Here is a 16241-nt window from a genome sequence, read left to right as displayed (position 1 = left end):
ACACTTCCTTTAGCAGGGGCAGGAACAGCTGGGGAGTGTTGTGTGGCCAGAGCGGGGTTTGCTCTGGGGTTACTCCAACAGGGATAAACCAGGACTGGGTTTTAGTACTGAGGTGAGTGAGAGTTTGGTGGCAGGAAGGTCTCTGACACCCTTGGCTTTCCTCTCTCCTCCTCTGCAACTTAGAACTACCCTTGTTAACACCAGCATGTGAGGATGGAATCATGGAATCATTAAGGTTCAAAAAGACCTTTGAGAGTCCAACCATCCCCCAGCACTGCCCAGGCCACCACTAACCCCTGTCCCCAAGTGCCACATCCACATGGCTTTTAGATCCCTCCAGGACTGTGACTCCACCTCTACCCTGGGCAGCTGTGCCAGGGCTGGACAACATTTTCTGGGATGAAATTTTTATTAACATCCACCCTAAACCTCCCCTGGCGCAACTTGAGGCTGTTCCCTCTTGTTCTGTCCCTCGTTCCCTGGGCCAGACGGTCTTGCATGAGCTGTAAAACACAAACCCTCAGTGTCAGCCTCTGCTGACCCCTCTGGCATTTGGAGGTGTGGGCTCAGGAGCAATCTGAAGCCAATAATGTTTCTTTTCCCATATTCCCTGCTCGTACCTGAACCCTTGGGCAAACAGGGTGCGACAAGCTGCTTATTGAACCAAATATTGCCTTGTTTATCAAACTCTCCTGGTGACATTTACCAGGCAGTCACATTTACCAAACAGCACAGTCACAGAGCTGCTGGCACCTGGGCACTGACACATATTTTCACAGATCTATGCCAAGATAAGGATGGGTGGGTTTGGAACTGGCCCAAACACCCCAGTTCCCCATTCCTGACGAGGCTCCTCTTCCCAGCGCTGCCCACAGCAGGATGTTCAACCCCAGTGGTGGGGTTTACCCGCAGGATGAGGCTTCCCAAGAATGCATCTTCTGCTTTCAAACAGAACCTTTCAGGCTGCCAGCACAGGATGTTGCCCCAGGCAAAGTGGTTGTTGGACTGATCCACCCTTAAGCCGGTGATGAGAACCTGGAGAGCTCTCCTGACTTTCTCCTCTGGGCTTCTGCAGTTGGTGACAGAGGGTTTGGTGCAGAGCAGCAGGATCTGCTCTGCTGTGACCACAGGGCAGTGCTGGGTGGGTCCCTGCCACTCAAATCTCTTCTCATGTGGGCAGTCTTTAGCAGAGTTCCCTTGTTTGGAGAGATAAGGAGAGAAGTTTCACATAGACTCTCAGTTACTGGGGCTCTTCCTTTGTGTGCTGAGTCCCATCACACCTGAGATCTGTGGCAGTGGGACAGGAAGAGCTGAGTGCAAGTGCTGACCTATCATAAAAAGCTCATTGTTGTGGGCTTGGAGCTGCTTATACCTTAAACCACAGGTTTTGCATCACTGGTGTCCCTTTATCCCTTCTGTCAGCTCTGGACCCCACCCAGCTCACCTGACTGGGCAGCAAACCTGCTCCTGCTCACCAAAGAAAGGAGCTTTGCTCCAGGCTGGGACTTGACCTTCATGGCTCTTTCTCCTTCTGGTTCTCCATCCAGCCTGCTTTGGAGAACCTTCTCCAGGCTGCTGTTGTGTCCCCTGGTCCAAGGAGTTGGACAGTGCAGCTGGGTTATATTGTGCTTCTCCTGGACTCTCCAAGGCTGTTTTACTTTGGGCATTTTGTTGTGTCTACGTGGGACATCCATTGTGGGATGTGCTCATGTTGTGAAGGGATTTAATGGGATGGACGTGATACAAAGAATTAATTCAGTTTCCCTTTTACCCCTGAATGTCTCTAAATCCTCTTTTTACACCTGGGCCATGTTGTCCCAGCAGGGTCCTCACAGATTCCTTCTTCAAGAAACAACTAATGAAGAAAGAGAAAAATAATTTCAAGTTTTTGAAAGAAAGTTTGTGCTTCCAGGAGCCTCCTTTGCCTCTGTGTTCCACCAGGACAGTTGGATTTTCTTTGTTTGCTTTGAGCCTTCAGTATGACTTGGTATAATTTCCGCAGCACTTGTAATGTTTTAATCTTTTATCTGCCCCTTTTAACTTTTATTCTTTACTTTGTGCTCTGTTATTGCTGGTTTTAAACCTCTCCAGATTCTGGGTCATGTTTGGGGGCAGTGAGAGGAGAGCACTGGTGAGGTGTCTGGGCCCTGCAAGGTCCCAGAGGAACTGGCTGTGGTCTGGCTGGTTTAACGAAAAGCCTGAGCCTTGCAGGACATGAAGCTGCTCTCCTGAGTTCAGGGGAGACCTGGCTTTGCTGGGAGAGCACAAAGCCCCTTTGTGCAGGATGAATGCCACAGGGCAGAGCTCAGCTGGGGCCAGCAGGGTGTGTGCCCTGCCTGCTGGAGATGGGACTGAGGAGGATTGATTTCCTCTGGTCACACCTGGCTCAGCACAGCAGGAACAGCTATTGTGCAGTGTGGTGTGACTGGAGGACACTTGAGACACACTTGGGGCTGCTCCTGCTCGGCCAGGCTGGGTGGGAAGGCTCTGACTCACTTTGCCACGGGACAAGCCACGTCCCAGGGCTGTCCCACCCACTGCAGGTTCCGTGGCCCCCCTTCCCACCCCACCTTGGGGGGTGTGTTGGTGATCCTGGGGCAGAGGTGGGCTTCAGTTCAGGGAACAAGGAAGTTGTAGAGGAAGGGGAGGCAGAGAGAGGTCTCCTGTGTAATTATATTGAGCTGAAGGTGACTTGTTACAGGTGAGCTCCAAAATCTCCCTCACAGACCTATTAAGGGCAGCCTGGGCACAGCCACGGAGCAGGGTGTGGGCTGGGCAGCCTTGGACACCTCTCCCAGCTCTGTTCTGCCTGGACAAGAGCAGATCTCCAGTTGTCTCCCACTGAGAGCAGGTTTTACCAACATTCCTGCTCTCTGTTCCCGTTTTCCTGCAGCTGAGAAGCCCCAGATCCAGGACCTGAAGGGTCCTACAGGGAAGCTGGAAAGGGACTCTTTGTCAGGAACTGTGGTGACAGGATGAGGGGGAATGGGTACAAATTGAAAGAGGGGAAATTCAGATTAGATTTTCGGAAGGAATCCTTCCCTGTGAGGGTGGTGAGGCCCTGGCACAGGTTACCCAGAGAAGCTGTGGCTGCCCCATCCCTGGAAGTGTCCAAGGCCAGGTTGGATGGAGCTTGGAACAACCAGGTGGCAGAGCCCTTTGCTGCTCTCCTGGTTGACTCTTCCATGGACCCACACTTTGTCCAGCAGCTCCACAGCAACTTTCCCACCTGACCCTCTGTCATGGACAACTCTCTTCCAACCCTGATCCCAAAGGTGCAGGACACTGAGGGCTTTGGTGTTCGAAAGCTGATGGAAAGATCCCCTCTCCAGCTCCAGGACACCTGCTTTGGGAATCCTGGAGAAGAGGCTCCTTGCTTTGAACTCAGAGTCTGTGAGTTGGTCCAATCCCAAGATGGTTTGTGCTGGTGAAAGCACTTTCACATGCTGTGAGTCACACAGACTGCATTCGTGGCTTGCTGTTGCACCAGTTCCAAAATAGCTGATGGACACGTGAAGTGGGGTGGGAGGACTGGGAGTGTGGAGGGAGCCAGGTTTGGGTGGGTGGGGATGGTGAGTCAACACTGGCACAAACATGAGCTGTAGGTGGGCATGATGGGGCATGTCTGAGCCTGGCACAGGACTGCTCCTGCAAACCATCAATAAAGTGACCAAACACAAACTTTTTCAAATCTGAGGTGTAAAATTACCCCACTGTGTCCGGAGAGATTCAAAGTTACTCTGGGTTTCTTAGTAACCTGGGGGATCAGATCCAAAGGTCAGCAAAAAGAAACCTGAAGTGGGGGGAGTCTAATTTAATATCCATCCCTTGTTAGACTCTGCAGCAGCTCTCATTTTATTCATGCAGACTGTGTTTGCCAAGTCTGTTTTGCTGAAGTGTTGATGGGCTGAGAGCTTGAGGAGATCACAGGATCACTCAAAACCAGGAGATCCCTCTGACTGCTGCTCCACAGGCCTGGGAGATCCTGGGGAACATCACCAGGTGGGATTTGGATGAAGGAACAGGGCAAAGTCATTCCTCAGCTCCTATATAAAGACGCCTTCAAACTAAAGGTGAGCTCTTTAATAGCACCAACATTATTTAGTTTTTAAAACAGAGCAGCCTGCAGGAGCTGGAAAAGCCCTGAAGTTCCATCCCGGGATTTGCAGCAAGGAAATGAAAGTTTGAGGAGGGAAAGGTGGATTCTGGTGATAGGGAGACATGGATCTCTGGACTGTGATTCTGGAGCCATTGGATAACAACATTCCTGCTCAGGGGGCTCCTTGGTGTGAGTTCATGAGCTGCTGCAGTGGGTGCTGGAGCCCACGGGCCACTTGGGTGCAGGTTGTGGGCACCTTGGCACGAGCCCAGCGTGTGCCACGGGCCCCCCAAGCCCCTCAGCAAGGAAAGGTTCTTCAAAGAATTAGGGCAGCTGGTTGTGCCCTGGGTTTGCCTGTGCCAGTCCCATCCTTGCCCTGTTGGATTTTGGGTTCAGCCCCTCCAGCTGCTCTCCCTGAGTGGGGAGCTCTGTGTCTGAGGGACTGACCCGGCTCAGCCTGGGGCAGTTCCCCCAGTCCAGCAGCCCTAGGGTCTGAAATCTCAGGATCACAGAATATCCTGAGCTGGAAGGGACCCACAAGGATCATCCATCCAACTCCTGGCCCTCCTGGGACACCCCAACAATCCCACCCTGTCCCTGAGAGTGTTGTCCAAACCCTCCTGGAGCTCTGGCAGCCTTGGGGCTGTGCCCACTGCCCTGTGGAGCCTGGTCAGTGCCAACCACCCTCTGGGGGAAGAACCTTTCTCTGAGATCCTCCTCAACCTCCCTGACACAGCTTCATCCCATTCCATGCCCTGACTGGCCAGCAGAGCAACTTCCACGTGTTTCTCTTCAGGACAACTGGAAGAAGCAGAAATTTTCCAGAGGTTTCAACCATTTCAAGCTCCACCAAAGCAAAATTTCCTGATTGCAAAGATTCCCTCAGTAACTGGAGGAAGGTGGTCCTGGAGGAGCTCTGTCCTGGGAGCACAGGTTCAGTTTTGTTCATGTCCCATGCAGGGCAGGGGGGGGAAATTCACCTCTTCAGGGCTCTCATCCTGCCTCCGCTTCCTCCTGTTTCCCAGGAATGACAGGCATTAACAAACAGCACCCAGTGACTTGTGCTACGAAACATTTGTGTTCTCAGGAGCTGAGAGGTGTGTCCAGGGCTCCAAATCCATCCTGCAGTGGGAGATGTAGGTCTGAGGAGCCGGGGACACGCCCCAGTTTGCTCAGTGAAAAGGAGCCCGCTATGACCATGCCCTGCACTCCGGGAGATCCCAGGTGAGTGTCCAGGGGCTGGGCCACCTCTCCCCCTCTGCCACAGGGAACCCGGTTCAGGACACAGATAACAATGACCTGGATTAACTAACTCCAAACTCTCCACTGGCTTTCCCAGGCAGAGCAGACCCCCAGTAGTTTTTTGTGTGCTCTGGGTCTGATTTGGAGTTTTGTGGAGGGTGTTGGTGTGTCTAAATTTCCATGTGAGACATCACCTTTTAACTTCCCTCCTCTGAGTTTGGTTTTGCAATTAATTTGATTTTTTTTTTTTTTTTTTTTTTGGCTGAAATAAGGTGATTCCTCACACTTGTGGGTGTTCTGAAGACCTTTCCAGAAATGCCTCCTTTACTCTCAGGGCTGGGATTTCTCCTTCTGCTTGGTGAGTAGGACCATGGAGTGGTGGGTGTTCCAGGAGGATTTTCCATATCAGAGATAATCCTCAAAAGGGAGAATTGTGCTGACAGACCATTGAACATTCCTTTGGTGGCTGCTCCAAACCCTCAGCTTTTAGTTATTCTTGTTTGCTATTGGATCAGGGAAGTGAAATATTTTAGGCTTGGTAATAAACAGTGTGGAAAGGCACAATTGGAATTGATTCTCCTCCTGTGATTTCAGAGCTGTCTGCTCCCTGCTCCTGTTGTTGGAGTATCCAAGTGTCTCTGGGAATGCACTAAGGAATAATCAGAGCTGAACCTGATTAACTGTTAATACAATCAGAGAATCCTGGAGTGGTTTGGGTGGGAAGGGACCTTAAAGATCACCCAGTTCTACCCCCTGCCATGGGCAGGGACACCTTCCACTGTCCCAGGTTGCTCCAACCTGGCCTTGGACACTTCCAGGGATGGGGCAGCCACAGCTTCTCTGGGAATTACGGCATTCCATTGTGTGTTACAAGTTCCATGGAATTGCCACAGCCTGGGTTCCTGTGCCCTGGCAAGCCCAGGAGTGAAGGCAGAGTTGGGAAGGGCATTGCTGCCACAGGGGGGGATTTGGATCTCAGGGGGTTCATGACACAAGATGAGCCCGTGGCCTTGGTTGGGATGTTGTGAGATGAAGGATTTATTGCCATACGTGAGGATTTTTGGGATATTGATTGGGATAGTGGCTCCTCTGTGATATTGCCCTTCCTCCTTTTCCTCCTCCTGTGTGGGTGTTTCTGATGCTCTCTCGGGGATGATTTTCATAATTACATATATTCATAAAAGCTTTCCAAGTGGGGGCCAAAAGGATGGATATTCCCAAGGCCCCATCCTGGGGGAAGCAGGAAGGGATTGTCAGGTGGAAACAGCCCAACTTTGTCCACTGGCAGGGAAGAATGGAATCAGGGCCAGGGAAGAATGGAATCAGGGCCAGGGAAGAATGGAATCAGGGCCAGGGAAGAATGGAATCAGGGCCAGTGGATCCCTGGGCTGATCCCTGCTGTGGTGCACAGGGGATGCAAGGCAAGGAAGTCCTGGAGAGAAGGACTGTCCCCAGAGGGTTGGTTTTGCCCCTTTCCCTGCCTTTTCCTCTTTGGGGATAGAGATGCAAGACATCCCTCATGTCATCTAAGACACAGCCAGACTGGCCTGGGTGAGTAGAGGAGGATCTTGTGTCTGTTCACCCCTCAGAGGTGACAGCAGGAATGAAAATATATGAAATACTGGGTCAAAAGTGAGAAATAAAATACTGCAGGGAGCTGAGGGATGATCAGGGTTGGTTGACTCAGACAGGGGCTGGGCTGTGGGAATGAGCCTTATCCTGGATTTGCTCTAAAATCACTGCACATTGCCTTCCAGGGTGGCAGGGAACTGCTGGAGCTTCTGCTGGGACATACCTGGTAATGTAGATTTGTGTGTTTAAAATATCATAGAGTCCCAGAATGGTTGGGGTTGGAGGGACCTTAAAGCTCATCCAGTGCCACCCCCTGCCATGGGCAGGGACACCTTCCACTGGAACCACCCTGCTCAAATCATCAGACAGTCCATCCATTGGGCCTTGCACCTGAGGGGTGGGAGTGCCCCCAAACCTGGGACTTTCCAGCTGTTGGAGGCACAGAGCCAGTAAAACATGGGAATTTTGCAGATGGCAAAACAGGAACACTCTAGATATGGGCATTTTCAGGGCACACCCCAGTCCAGATGGTTGCAACTCACCCGTTTGTCTGTGCAATGATCACAATTCCATGATAACATCACAATTCCATGGTAACACCCCCTCTTCTCTCCCTCTCTCCCTGTGCAGTGCTCCAGCTCCACTGTCAACGGTGAGTTTCTTCCCAAGTGACCTCCAGAAGGAACATTCCCACACGGTTCTGTGTTCGTATTCCTCTCACAATTCCTTTGTCTTTGTTTTTCTCTCTTTTTTGGGGATCAGAGTCTGCCCTGTGTGCCTCAGTGGAAAGGTATGTTACCCACCAGCAAACTGTCTTGGCAGCATTTCCCTTGGGAGTGATCCTGGTTTCCTGGGGAAGCAGGATCCCTCTGAAACCAGGGGTAGGACCTTTCTCCCCCCACAGTCCCAGGGTGGGCAGGGAGGGCTGTAGTTGCACTTGTTTAAACAGTGAAGGGAAAATACCTTCCTGGGGTTTTGTGTCTGTACAGGACAAAGAAAGGCAGGGCAAGTCCCTGGAGTGTGAGCCAAGAACCTTGGCATTGGTGCTGAGCTTATCTTGGCTCCTGGTGGGGCTTAAGGCTCAAACAGCTCTGCTTCAGGCTTAGATTGAACTTGACTTACACCTGAGGGTCAACAATTCATCTGTACCCTGTCCCTGCTCCCAGATGGTGGCAGCAGCTCATTCTCATTCTCTGTCAGTTTGTTCTGCTGTGTTTGCTGCCAGGGGTGATTGGTGGGGCTGCCTGACACTGCTCCTGCTCCGGGATGGGGACAGGGAAGGGGTGTCCCTGCTGAGGGGGACAGGGAATGGCTGTCCTTGCTGAGGGGGGACAGGCAGGGAGCAAACCCTGGTGCTCAGAGGGGTTCGGGTGCCTTTCACTGACTCTCTGGGCTTGGCAGGGTTGCCCTGTGCTGTGTTTGCAGCTCTAGGGCTGATGGGGTGCCAGTGCCCTGCTGGTTCTGCTCCCAGTTCCCCTCCAGTCCTGCCCCCATCCAGTCCTTACCCATCTCCCCATCCAGCCCTGCCCCAGCTCCCCTCCAGTCCTGCCCCAATCCAGTTCTGCCCCAGCTCCAAGAAAATTCTGCCCCATCTCCCCATTCAGTCCTGCCCTGGCTCCTGGCACAGCTGGCCCAGTGATGTCTTTGTTTCCCCCCAGTGCCAGCCAGGAGAAGTTTCTGGAAGCAGCCCGTGGCCAAAGCTCCCCGTGCAGCCTCTCGTTTGCTCAATACGCCTGTGCCCAGGTAATGGCAGTGCCCTGCTGCCCGTGCTGCTGGGGTTGTTTGCCTTGGGAATTCTGTCCCTTAGAACAGTCCCAGGCTTGGCTGTGAGTGGAGCAGCCAAAGCCTTGCCCAGGTTTTCCTCCCAGGATGAAGAGAAAGGCTGGGATCAAACACACAGGGAGCACCCAGAGCACTGAGCTGTGGCTGTGTCACCTCCCACGTGGGGCTCAACCACCCTGGAGCCCTCTCTGGGCTGGCTGTGGAAGTGGGGATTCTCTTTTCCAAACCTCTCAGATGAGAAAGTGGGACAAAGAAGTTTTCCAAAAGAAACTGGCTCTTAAAAACTGGCATCACAGCACTGAAACAGATCTCTGTGTGACAGTCACCCTGGTCCATTGGGGTAAACCCCAACAAAGGGTGGGAAAAGCACGACTGAAAGTGGGAAAAGCACAATTAAAAGCGTGGAAAATATAATCTGGAACATTCCAGGTTTACTTTCTTTCCTGCTTTTGTCATCATCTCTCAGTTTCTGTGCTGCCAGAAATTGCAATTGAATTGACAATGATTTGTATTTGTCTGTAAATATTTCTATTAAAGAGATGACATTTCTCCAAATATTTTGGTGGGGGTTTAGGTTTGTTCTTTTCCCTCTATTTGTTTGACTTTTTTTATTGAAGAATGTTTGGGAAGGAGAAATTTCCCTATGGATGTTTACACTTCGATCAAATGGCAATATTTGGGCTTTTTTTTTTTTTTTCTAATGGGAAACCATTTGAATAAAGCTGCCTGGGGGAAGCACAGAGTAGGTACCAGAAGGATCCAGCATTTGGAACTGGGTGAGCTTAGACTTGTTCCAAGTCAGTGTGGGTTGGACTTTCTTCTGACTCCTCTGCCCACAGATTTGATCATCTCACAGTGCTGAGTCGTGGAGTTCTGGAATGGGTTTGGGTTGGAAGGCACCTTAAAGCCCATCCAGTTCCACCCCCTGCCATGGGCAGGGACACCTTCCACTAGCCCAGGTTGCTCCAAGCCCCGTCCAACCTGGCCTTGGACACTTGCAGGGATGGGGCAGCCACAGCTTCTCTGGGCAACCTGTGCCAGGGCCTCACCACCCTCTCAGGGAAGGATTTCTTCCCAAATGCACACATGAGCCACCTGAAGGCCATTCCAGACAACAGCACCTCTAAACATGACCCACCTTTTATCACATTTATTTGCATTTCCCTTTTCTCTTTCAGAGAACTTGGCTCCAGGACCTCCAGGATGATTTCCTCATATCCTTATATTCTTGCCTTGCCTCCAAACCTGCCACTGCTGTGGATCCAGAATACTCTGTTCTGTTCTTTTCCAAATATGGTGCTGAGAAGCTTTTGGCCTCCCTGACCACGTTCAGCCAACGGGTGGGTACCACAGAGCCAACTCTTTGCTCACCACTGGAAGGATTTGGTTAAAATTACCTTAGTTTTTACCGTATCTTAAAAAGAACATCATTTCAACCAACAGATTCTGTTCATAACGTTCAGATTCACGTGGATTTATGCTGATGTTTGATTATTCACTGGAATTCCTGTGTTTCTCCTCTCCTCTTGCTCTCAGTTTTCCCACGTGCCTCTGTCTCTGGAGTGGAGCCTGATCTTCATCAATGGGCTGTGGGAGAAGATGCTGCAAGTGCCAGACATTGAGAGCCCTCCTGTTCTGTCTCAGTGGGTCCATGGGGGACTTCAGCCCTTCCTGGAGGAGCCCAAGGTCTTTGGTTGCCTCCATGGCAAAAATGTGTCCTGTGAGACCTTTCAGCTGCTGTAAGTGCTCATGTCCCTGATGGCCCCGTGACCAGGGCAGTGTCACAGCACCGGGGCTCTTGGGAGGGGAAACCACATTGGGAGCTCTGATAAACCTTTTTGATTGATAAAATCAGTTCTCAGTAACAGCCTTCCTGTGAGAACCCAACCCTGACTGCATCAGTGTCTGAGATGTCTGCCTTCCTTGTCCATCTCTAGAGTGGCTGCCCTGGATGGACTATACCCTGAGCTTCCAGAGGAAGAGCAGAGGAATCTCTACAGTGGGATCAAATATTATCTCACCCAGAATGGTAAATGACTTCATTTTCTCTAAGAAACCAGAGATACTTTAAGCCCCCAGTGTGGCCTCTGCCATGGGCTGAGTTCTGTTACAGGGTTGAGGCTTCCCAGGGCTTTTTGTGGAAATCCAAGAGAAACAGGCTGGGACTGTGACAGTGATAAGTGCTTCCAGGAATCATTTCCCTGCCTGAAGGCTTTATTAATCCAGGACTTTTATAAATCAGCACAGTCTGACTTGTGTCCCTCATGAATGGCATTTCCTGCTTTTGCTGGGACAGAACAGGGCAGGGTTTGGTTCTGAGAGCTGAAGAACTGAGCTCAGGAAGGGACCCAGGGAGGACACCCCTGGCCCAGGCAGTAGCTTAACATGTCCAAATTTAATGTCCTGCAAAAACCTTCTGGCAGATTTGTGGGGAGGAAGAAAGAGGCAGGTGCTGAAATGTGTGGAGGGCTGTGAAAGAATGAGGCACCTGTCCTGTCCCATGGGCACTTGGAATCTGAACATGAGGATTTGAGTGGAATGTGTGACCGGAGGCACTAAGGGAGCTCTGCTGAGTCCTCTGATGGACTGAAGGCTGTTCCACGCTCAGAATCTCCCAAATCCACCCATTTCCTGACTTGGTGTCTGTTTTTCTGCCTGTCTGACTGCAGAATCCAACCAGAAATGCTACAGTGAAGCCATTCCAGGTCTGAATTCCACTGCTTGGTTTAAAAACTACCTTGGATCCTTTATGGAGGATGCCACAGCTGAGGATCTGCAGCTTTTTGCTGATGAACCGACTGTAAGTGCAGCCTCCTGGTGCTGAGGAACCTCCAGTGGGCAAAACATGCCTGGGAGGGTCATAATCCTGCCCTGGGCAAAATTAGAATCCCAGAATGGTTTGGGTTGGAAGGATCTTAGAGCTCCTCCCATTCCATCCCCTGCCATGGGCAGGGACACCTTTCACTAGCCCAGGTTGCTCCTGGCCCTGTCCAACCTGGCCTTGGAATTCCTGGAAATGCTGCTGGCAGGAATATTTCTCTTATTTATTTGTGCTGAACAGTCACTTCAGTTATGTTCCCCCCCACGGTGATCTCTTGTGATGAGAGGCACTTGCACAGAAGTTGGTTTCATGTGGGTAATTCTGCACAAAACAAACTGGAGTCAGTAAGAGGAACAACCCCAAACATGATCAAGGTCCCAGTGTATTACTTGAAAACAAAAATTAAACTTCCTCACAACACTAAAATCAGGTGAAAAAAACACATATTGCTTGAAGTGAGGTTGGTTCAAACTGTCAGGATTAAAGTATCCGTCTAAATTATTTTCCCAGCTTCAAAAATTTGCCAGGGATCCAGTCAATATGGAGATGATCAGCAACCTCACCTTGCTCCAGGAGACAGCTCAGTACTACACCTTCCTGCTGACCTCTGCTCCTGCTTTTCCATTGTCAAGGTACAGGATCTGACAGGATCTGATCTCCTACATCATGGGAAATCAGATCCAGTAGCACCCAGTTGTGGTGCTGTGATTTAGCAAGATTTTGGGTGGTGGTTCTGATGGCTGCTTTCATTAAACCTTTAAAGCATTTTTCTCTTCCTCCAATAATTCCATTGCCCTTGCTCTTGGGGAGGGCCAGATCCCCAGTTCTAAACCTCGGGAAATGATCTCCATGCAGTGTCCTTGCAGGTTTGTCAGGAACATCCTCAGTTAAAACGAGGCAGGGGAAAGGTGCCCCAGGAAGGAGCATCCTCTGGAAAAAGGGGATGACCGAGCCCCTGTCTCTGGGAATTGCAGCCTCTCCCCCTTGTGTCCCCCCTGCAGCCTCCCCGACAGGTTTCTTTGCTCCCTGAGCCCCTCAGCAGTGACCAACCTGAGCAGGGACGACGCGCTGAGCTTGGCCCAGAGGATCGGGAAGAGCTGCCCCTGGATCCCGGTACGCAGAGGAATTCCTGGAGAGAGAGCTCCCTCCTCCCTACCGGCACAGGAGCTGCAGGTAACCCATCCCCTGCCCGGCCCCGGGGCTTCATTCACCTGCACAAACCCGGCAGGGCTGAGGGTCAGTTCCTGTGCCTCCTCTGCCACCTCCTCCAGGGCATTTTGCTTTTTTTGTCCTGGTGTCTGGCTGGGGTTTCATCATCTCACAATGTCAGTGGGTGGAGATGGTCCATCAACAGCCTTCAGCATAAAAATTGGAGGCAGAAGTGCAGTGATTTAAGACATCCAAAGGCTGGAGGTTGCCCTCACTGCTCCCCTGACTCTCCTTTCTGTCCCTGTTTGACCTCTGCAGGTCACGTCCTCCCTGCTGAGGAAGGTTGAGGATTTCTCTCCCGAAATCCTGCGTGCCCTGGGCCAGGCTGCAGTTGGACTGTCTGTGTCCAGCATCCAGAACAGCACCAGTGAGCAGGACCTTGAAGCAGCTCTTCCTGCCCTGGGGAAAGTTCGTGGCTGGAGTGCTGAGCAGTCCAGTGCTATTGTGGACAAACTGCTCCGCTCTGGCTATCAGGTACCAGGATCAGGGCCACGAATTCAGGAGGGATTTCTCCATGGAAAGGGTGGTCAGGCATTGGAAGGGGCTGCCCAGGGAGGTTTGGAATCTCCATCCCTGGAGGTGTCAAAGGAAGGATTGGCTGTGGCACTCAGTGCTCTGGGCTGGGGGACAAGGAGGGCATCAGGCACAGGGGGGATCCTGGAGGGCTTTTCCAACCTCAGTGATTTGGGGATTCTGTGAGGTGCAGCTCACACCTGGTGCTACCAGCAGGTGATGTCTGGCCCTCATGTCCTTGTGCATTCCCTTGCAGCTCTGGGATGGGCAGAGCCTGGCACAGCTGGGCAGTTTGGTGGGAGGCCTCAACAGCAGCACGGTCTGGAGTCTGTCCCCAGAGGTGCTCCTGGAGGCCATCAAGGTGCCTGAGTTTGCCCAGCAAATGGAGCCTCTTCCCCCTGCTCTGAAAAGGACCTTTGTGGAAAAGGTGATGTGGTTTTTCCTCTTCAGGTGTCACGAATGAGTAAAGCTCCAGGGAGTCCCAGCTGGGAGCAATGCTTACCTGGGGCCAGGTGGGACACAGCCCTGCCCCCCCAGGCAGCATTCCCTGGGGGTGTCACTGCCAAACAGGATCAAATCCCTGTCACTCTGGCTGTGGAGATGTCCTGGGCCACCAGCCAGGGTGTCCTGCTGAGCCTCTTGGGGACAAGGGCACAAGAGACTTGTTTTATGGGGTGGTCCCAGCAACTCCTCCCCAGAGACTTGAAAAGATGCTCTCAGGGAAAGAATGTAAAGGGAGCAGAATTCATTAAAGACTGTACTTGATCTTGGAGGTCTTTTCCAACCTAAATGATTCTATGATTCTAATACTGACATAATTTGGAGTAAGACTGTGTGAGAAGTGAGGGTGACTTCAAAAGTCCCTTTTTAGGGTTGACTGATCCCTCAGCAATTCACTATTTCATTCCTTCACGTGACTGTGTAGGATTTGGACACCTCCTTGCCTTTTTTCTTGCTGTATTTTGAGCCTTCCAGTTGTACATGTAGTTTTTAAGTTTGTTTTCCATCCTCCTCCTGGTAGGAAAGACTCTGATTTGTGTTTGGGACCAGAGGCTCTGCCTCTGCTTCTCTGTTCCGGAGCAGCTCCATTATTGGAAGGAATGTTATTAGGGAAATGTTAGATGTTATAAGAACTATAATGTCTCATCCACCACAGGATCTGCAACATTCCTTCAGCATCCTGGGACACTGTGTCAGCAGAGAGGGAAGAGATGTCCCTCCTTCATGACCTGTTCAATATTTTTAGGGCACAAAGCCAGGAGGTGGGCAGCTGATAGGAGACAGAATCGTTCCCATTCATCAGGATCCCAGGAATTACCTCCAAGCAGCTCTTCTAGTTTAACAGAATGTGTCCAAGAGGGAATATTTCAGTGTTAGGCCTCTGTGAGCTGCCCAGATGCTCAGCAGGGGTACTGGTCTGGCTTTCTCAGTTCTCTTTTAGCCACAGGGTTTGATTGATATGTTTTGTTGGGTAATTTTTAAAGATTTCCTCCAGTGTTGCCCACCCTGCTGACCTGGTGAAATACATCCCTGATGCTCTGGCCAGTTACATCCCCAAATCCTTGCTTGTTTTTGAGGAAGAGAAGCCCAGTGTGCAGGATCTCAACAGTAAGCCGTGGACCCCAGAGCAGGTACTGGGGGGCTGTGTCCCCTCACCCCTCCCTGATCTGGCATGAGTCTGCTCTGCAAATCTGCCCAAAAATAGAGATGTTTCTGCTGCAAAACCTTTGACCCTCTGGCTTTGCTCCCCAGGCTGCCATGTTTTTCAGTGATGTGGTAAAGGCAGAGCCTGACTTCAGCAGGTACCAATTTCCTTCTCTCCTTCCCTTTTCCATGTTTGTTTTGATGGCAATTTCCATGTTTCCATGGGGGCTTGTGGCACATCCACCGTATTGAATGTGTAGGAACAGATGGGGATATAATGCAAACCCAAACACAGACATGGAGCATTGGGATTTCCTGGGGTCTCAGCTGCAAAACGTAACCATGAGCCACAATTTCTTTCTAAAGTTACGCCTCTGGCTCAGGCTGCACCTGGAATCTTGCTCCAGATGGCCCCTGTGGAAGGCATTTCTAACCAGGGAATGTGCCAGCCTTCCACAGTGCAATTCCAGGGATTCATTAGTGGGGCTGATGTGGCTTTTGTCATATCTGAGACAAAAAATTATGAAAAGTTATTTCTAGCTGGAAAAGCCATGGAGTCAGCATCAGTGTCCTGCTCTGAACTCACCTCCCCTGAAGTCCTTGCCCTTCTGGTTTCTCTCCTGTCCATGTCCAGGCTCTCCCAGTCTGTGCTCCAAGGTTTCACCTGTGCAGCTGCCAAAGATGTGGAAGCAGGAAGATTTCAGGAGCTAGCCAAAGTCATGAGGAGCAAGAATGTCAGGCTGGGAGAAGACCAGGTAGTTCCCATATTTCCAAGTGCCGTGTTTGATGTTGTCCTGAAGGTACAATGAGGATTGTTCATCCCTTTGAGCTTAAGGGACTAGAACAGAGATGTGTCAGGGGAGGTTTAGGTTGGATGTCAGAAAAAGACTCATCCCTATTTTCTTTCTTTGGAGCAGGATAAAAATCTTGCTTTTGTTTTATTTTTTCTTATGTTCCATGCTGGTTCTTTCTCTGATGCCATCTCTGGTGTTCTCCCAGTTGAGTTGCTTACTGAGGATGGTGACACTGCATGGGATTCCTGAGGATTTGGACAGTTATCCTAAAGACCTGTTGCTGTTTTTAAGGTAACTGTGATACAGTTTTCATGTGGTTGCCTTAGTGGGAAATAGAGGGATTGCTTTATAACCAGGATGGTTTGATTAGTTTGATTTATATTTCAGACTTTTCAAGTCTCTTTATGGGGAATCAAAAATCGGATTGCAGAAAGCTGAAGGAGGGCAGGGTTAGATGGGATATTGGGAAGAAGTTCCCTCCTGTGAGGGTGGGGAGGCCCTGGCACAGGTTGCCCAGAGAAGCTGTGGCTGCCCCTGGATCCATGGAAGGCCAGGTTGGATGGGG

General features: G+C 51.0%; 1 protein-coding gene across 1 annotated transcript in view; it reads left to right on the top strand.

The window, feature by feature from the left end:
* LOC116795099 (mesothelin-like) overlaps positions 1 to 16241 on the top strand; it is a 37508-nt gene that overhangs the window by 14178 nt on the left and 7089 nt on the right. Inside the window, exons 3-22 of the mRNA XM_032704445.1 lie at positions 3868 to 4073; positions 4836 to 5032; positions 5125 to 5323; positions 5614 to 5699; positions 7099 to 7139; positions 7544 to 7565; positions 7676 to 7703; positions 8572 to 8656; positions 9874 to 10035; positions 10232 to 10434; positions 10633 to 10724; positions 11365 to 11495; positions 12027 to 12148; positions 12518 to 12689; positions 12984 to 13199; positions 13495 to 13665; positions 14723 to 14869; positions 14991 to 15040; positions 15517 to 15637; positions 15882 to 15967. Of these exons, the coding sequence (XP_032560336.1) occupies positions 5657 to 5699; positions 7099 to 7139; positions 7544 to 7565; positions 7676 to 7703; positions 8572 to 8656; positions 9874 to 10035; positions 10232 to 10434; positions 10633 to 10724; positions 11365 to 11495; positions 12027 to 12148; positions 12518 to 12689; positions 12984 to 13199; positions 13495 to 13665; positions 14723 to 14869; positions 14991 to 15040; positions 15517 to 15637; positions 15882 to 15967 (1892 nt within the window). The 5' untranslated portion in view covers positions 3868 to 4073; positions 4836 to 5032; positions 5125 to 5323; positions 5614 to 5656. The remainder of the gene's footprint in view (positions 1 to 3867; positions 4074 to 4835; positions 5033 to 5124; positions 5324 to 5613; positions 5700 to 7098; positions 7140 to 7543; positions 7566 to 7675; positions 7704 to 8571; positions 8657 to 9873; positions 10036 to 10231; positions 10435 to 10632; positions 10725 to 11364; positions 11496 to 12026; positions 12149 to 12517; positions 12690 to 12983; positions 13200 to 13494; positions 13666 to 14722; positions 14870 to 14990; positions 15041 to 15516; positions 15638 to 15881; positions 15968 to 16241) is intronic.

This window comes from Chiroxiphia lanceolata, chromosome 16, assembly GCF_009829145.1.
Source record: "Chiroxiphia lanceolata isolate bChiLan1 chromosome 16, bChiLan1.pri, whole genome shotgun sequence".
Taxonomy (NCBI): Eukaryota; Metazoa; Chordata; class Aves; order Passeriformes; family Pipridae; genus Chiroxiphia; species Chiroxiphia lanceolata.
The sequence above is the reverse complement of the archived record's forward strand: the minus strand, read 5'-3'. Positions and strand labels throughout refer to the sequence as shown.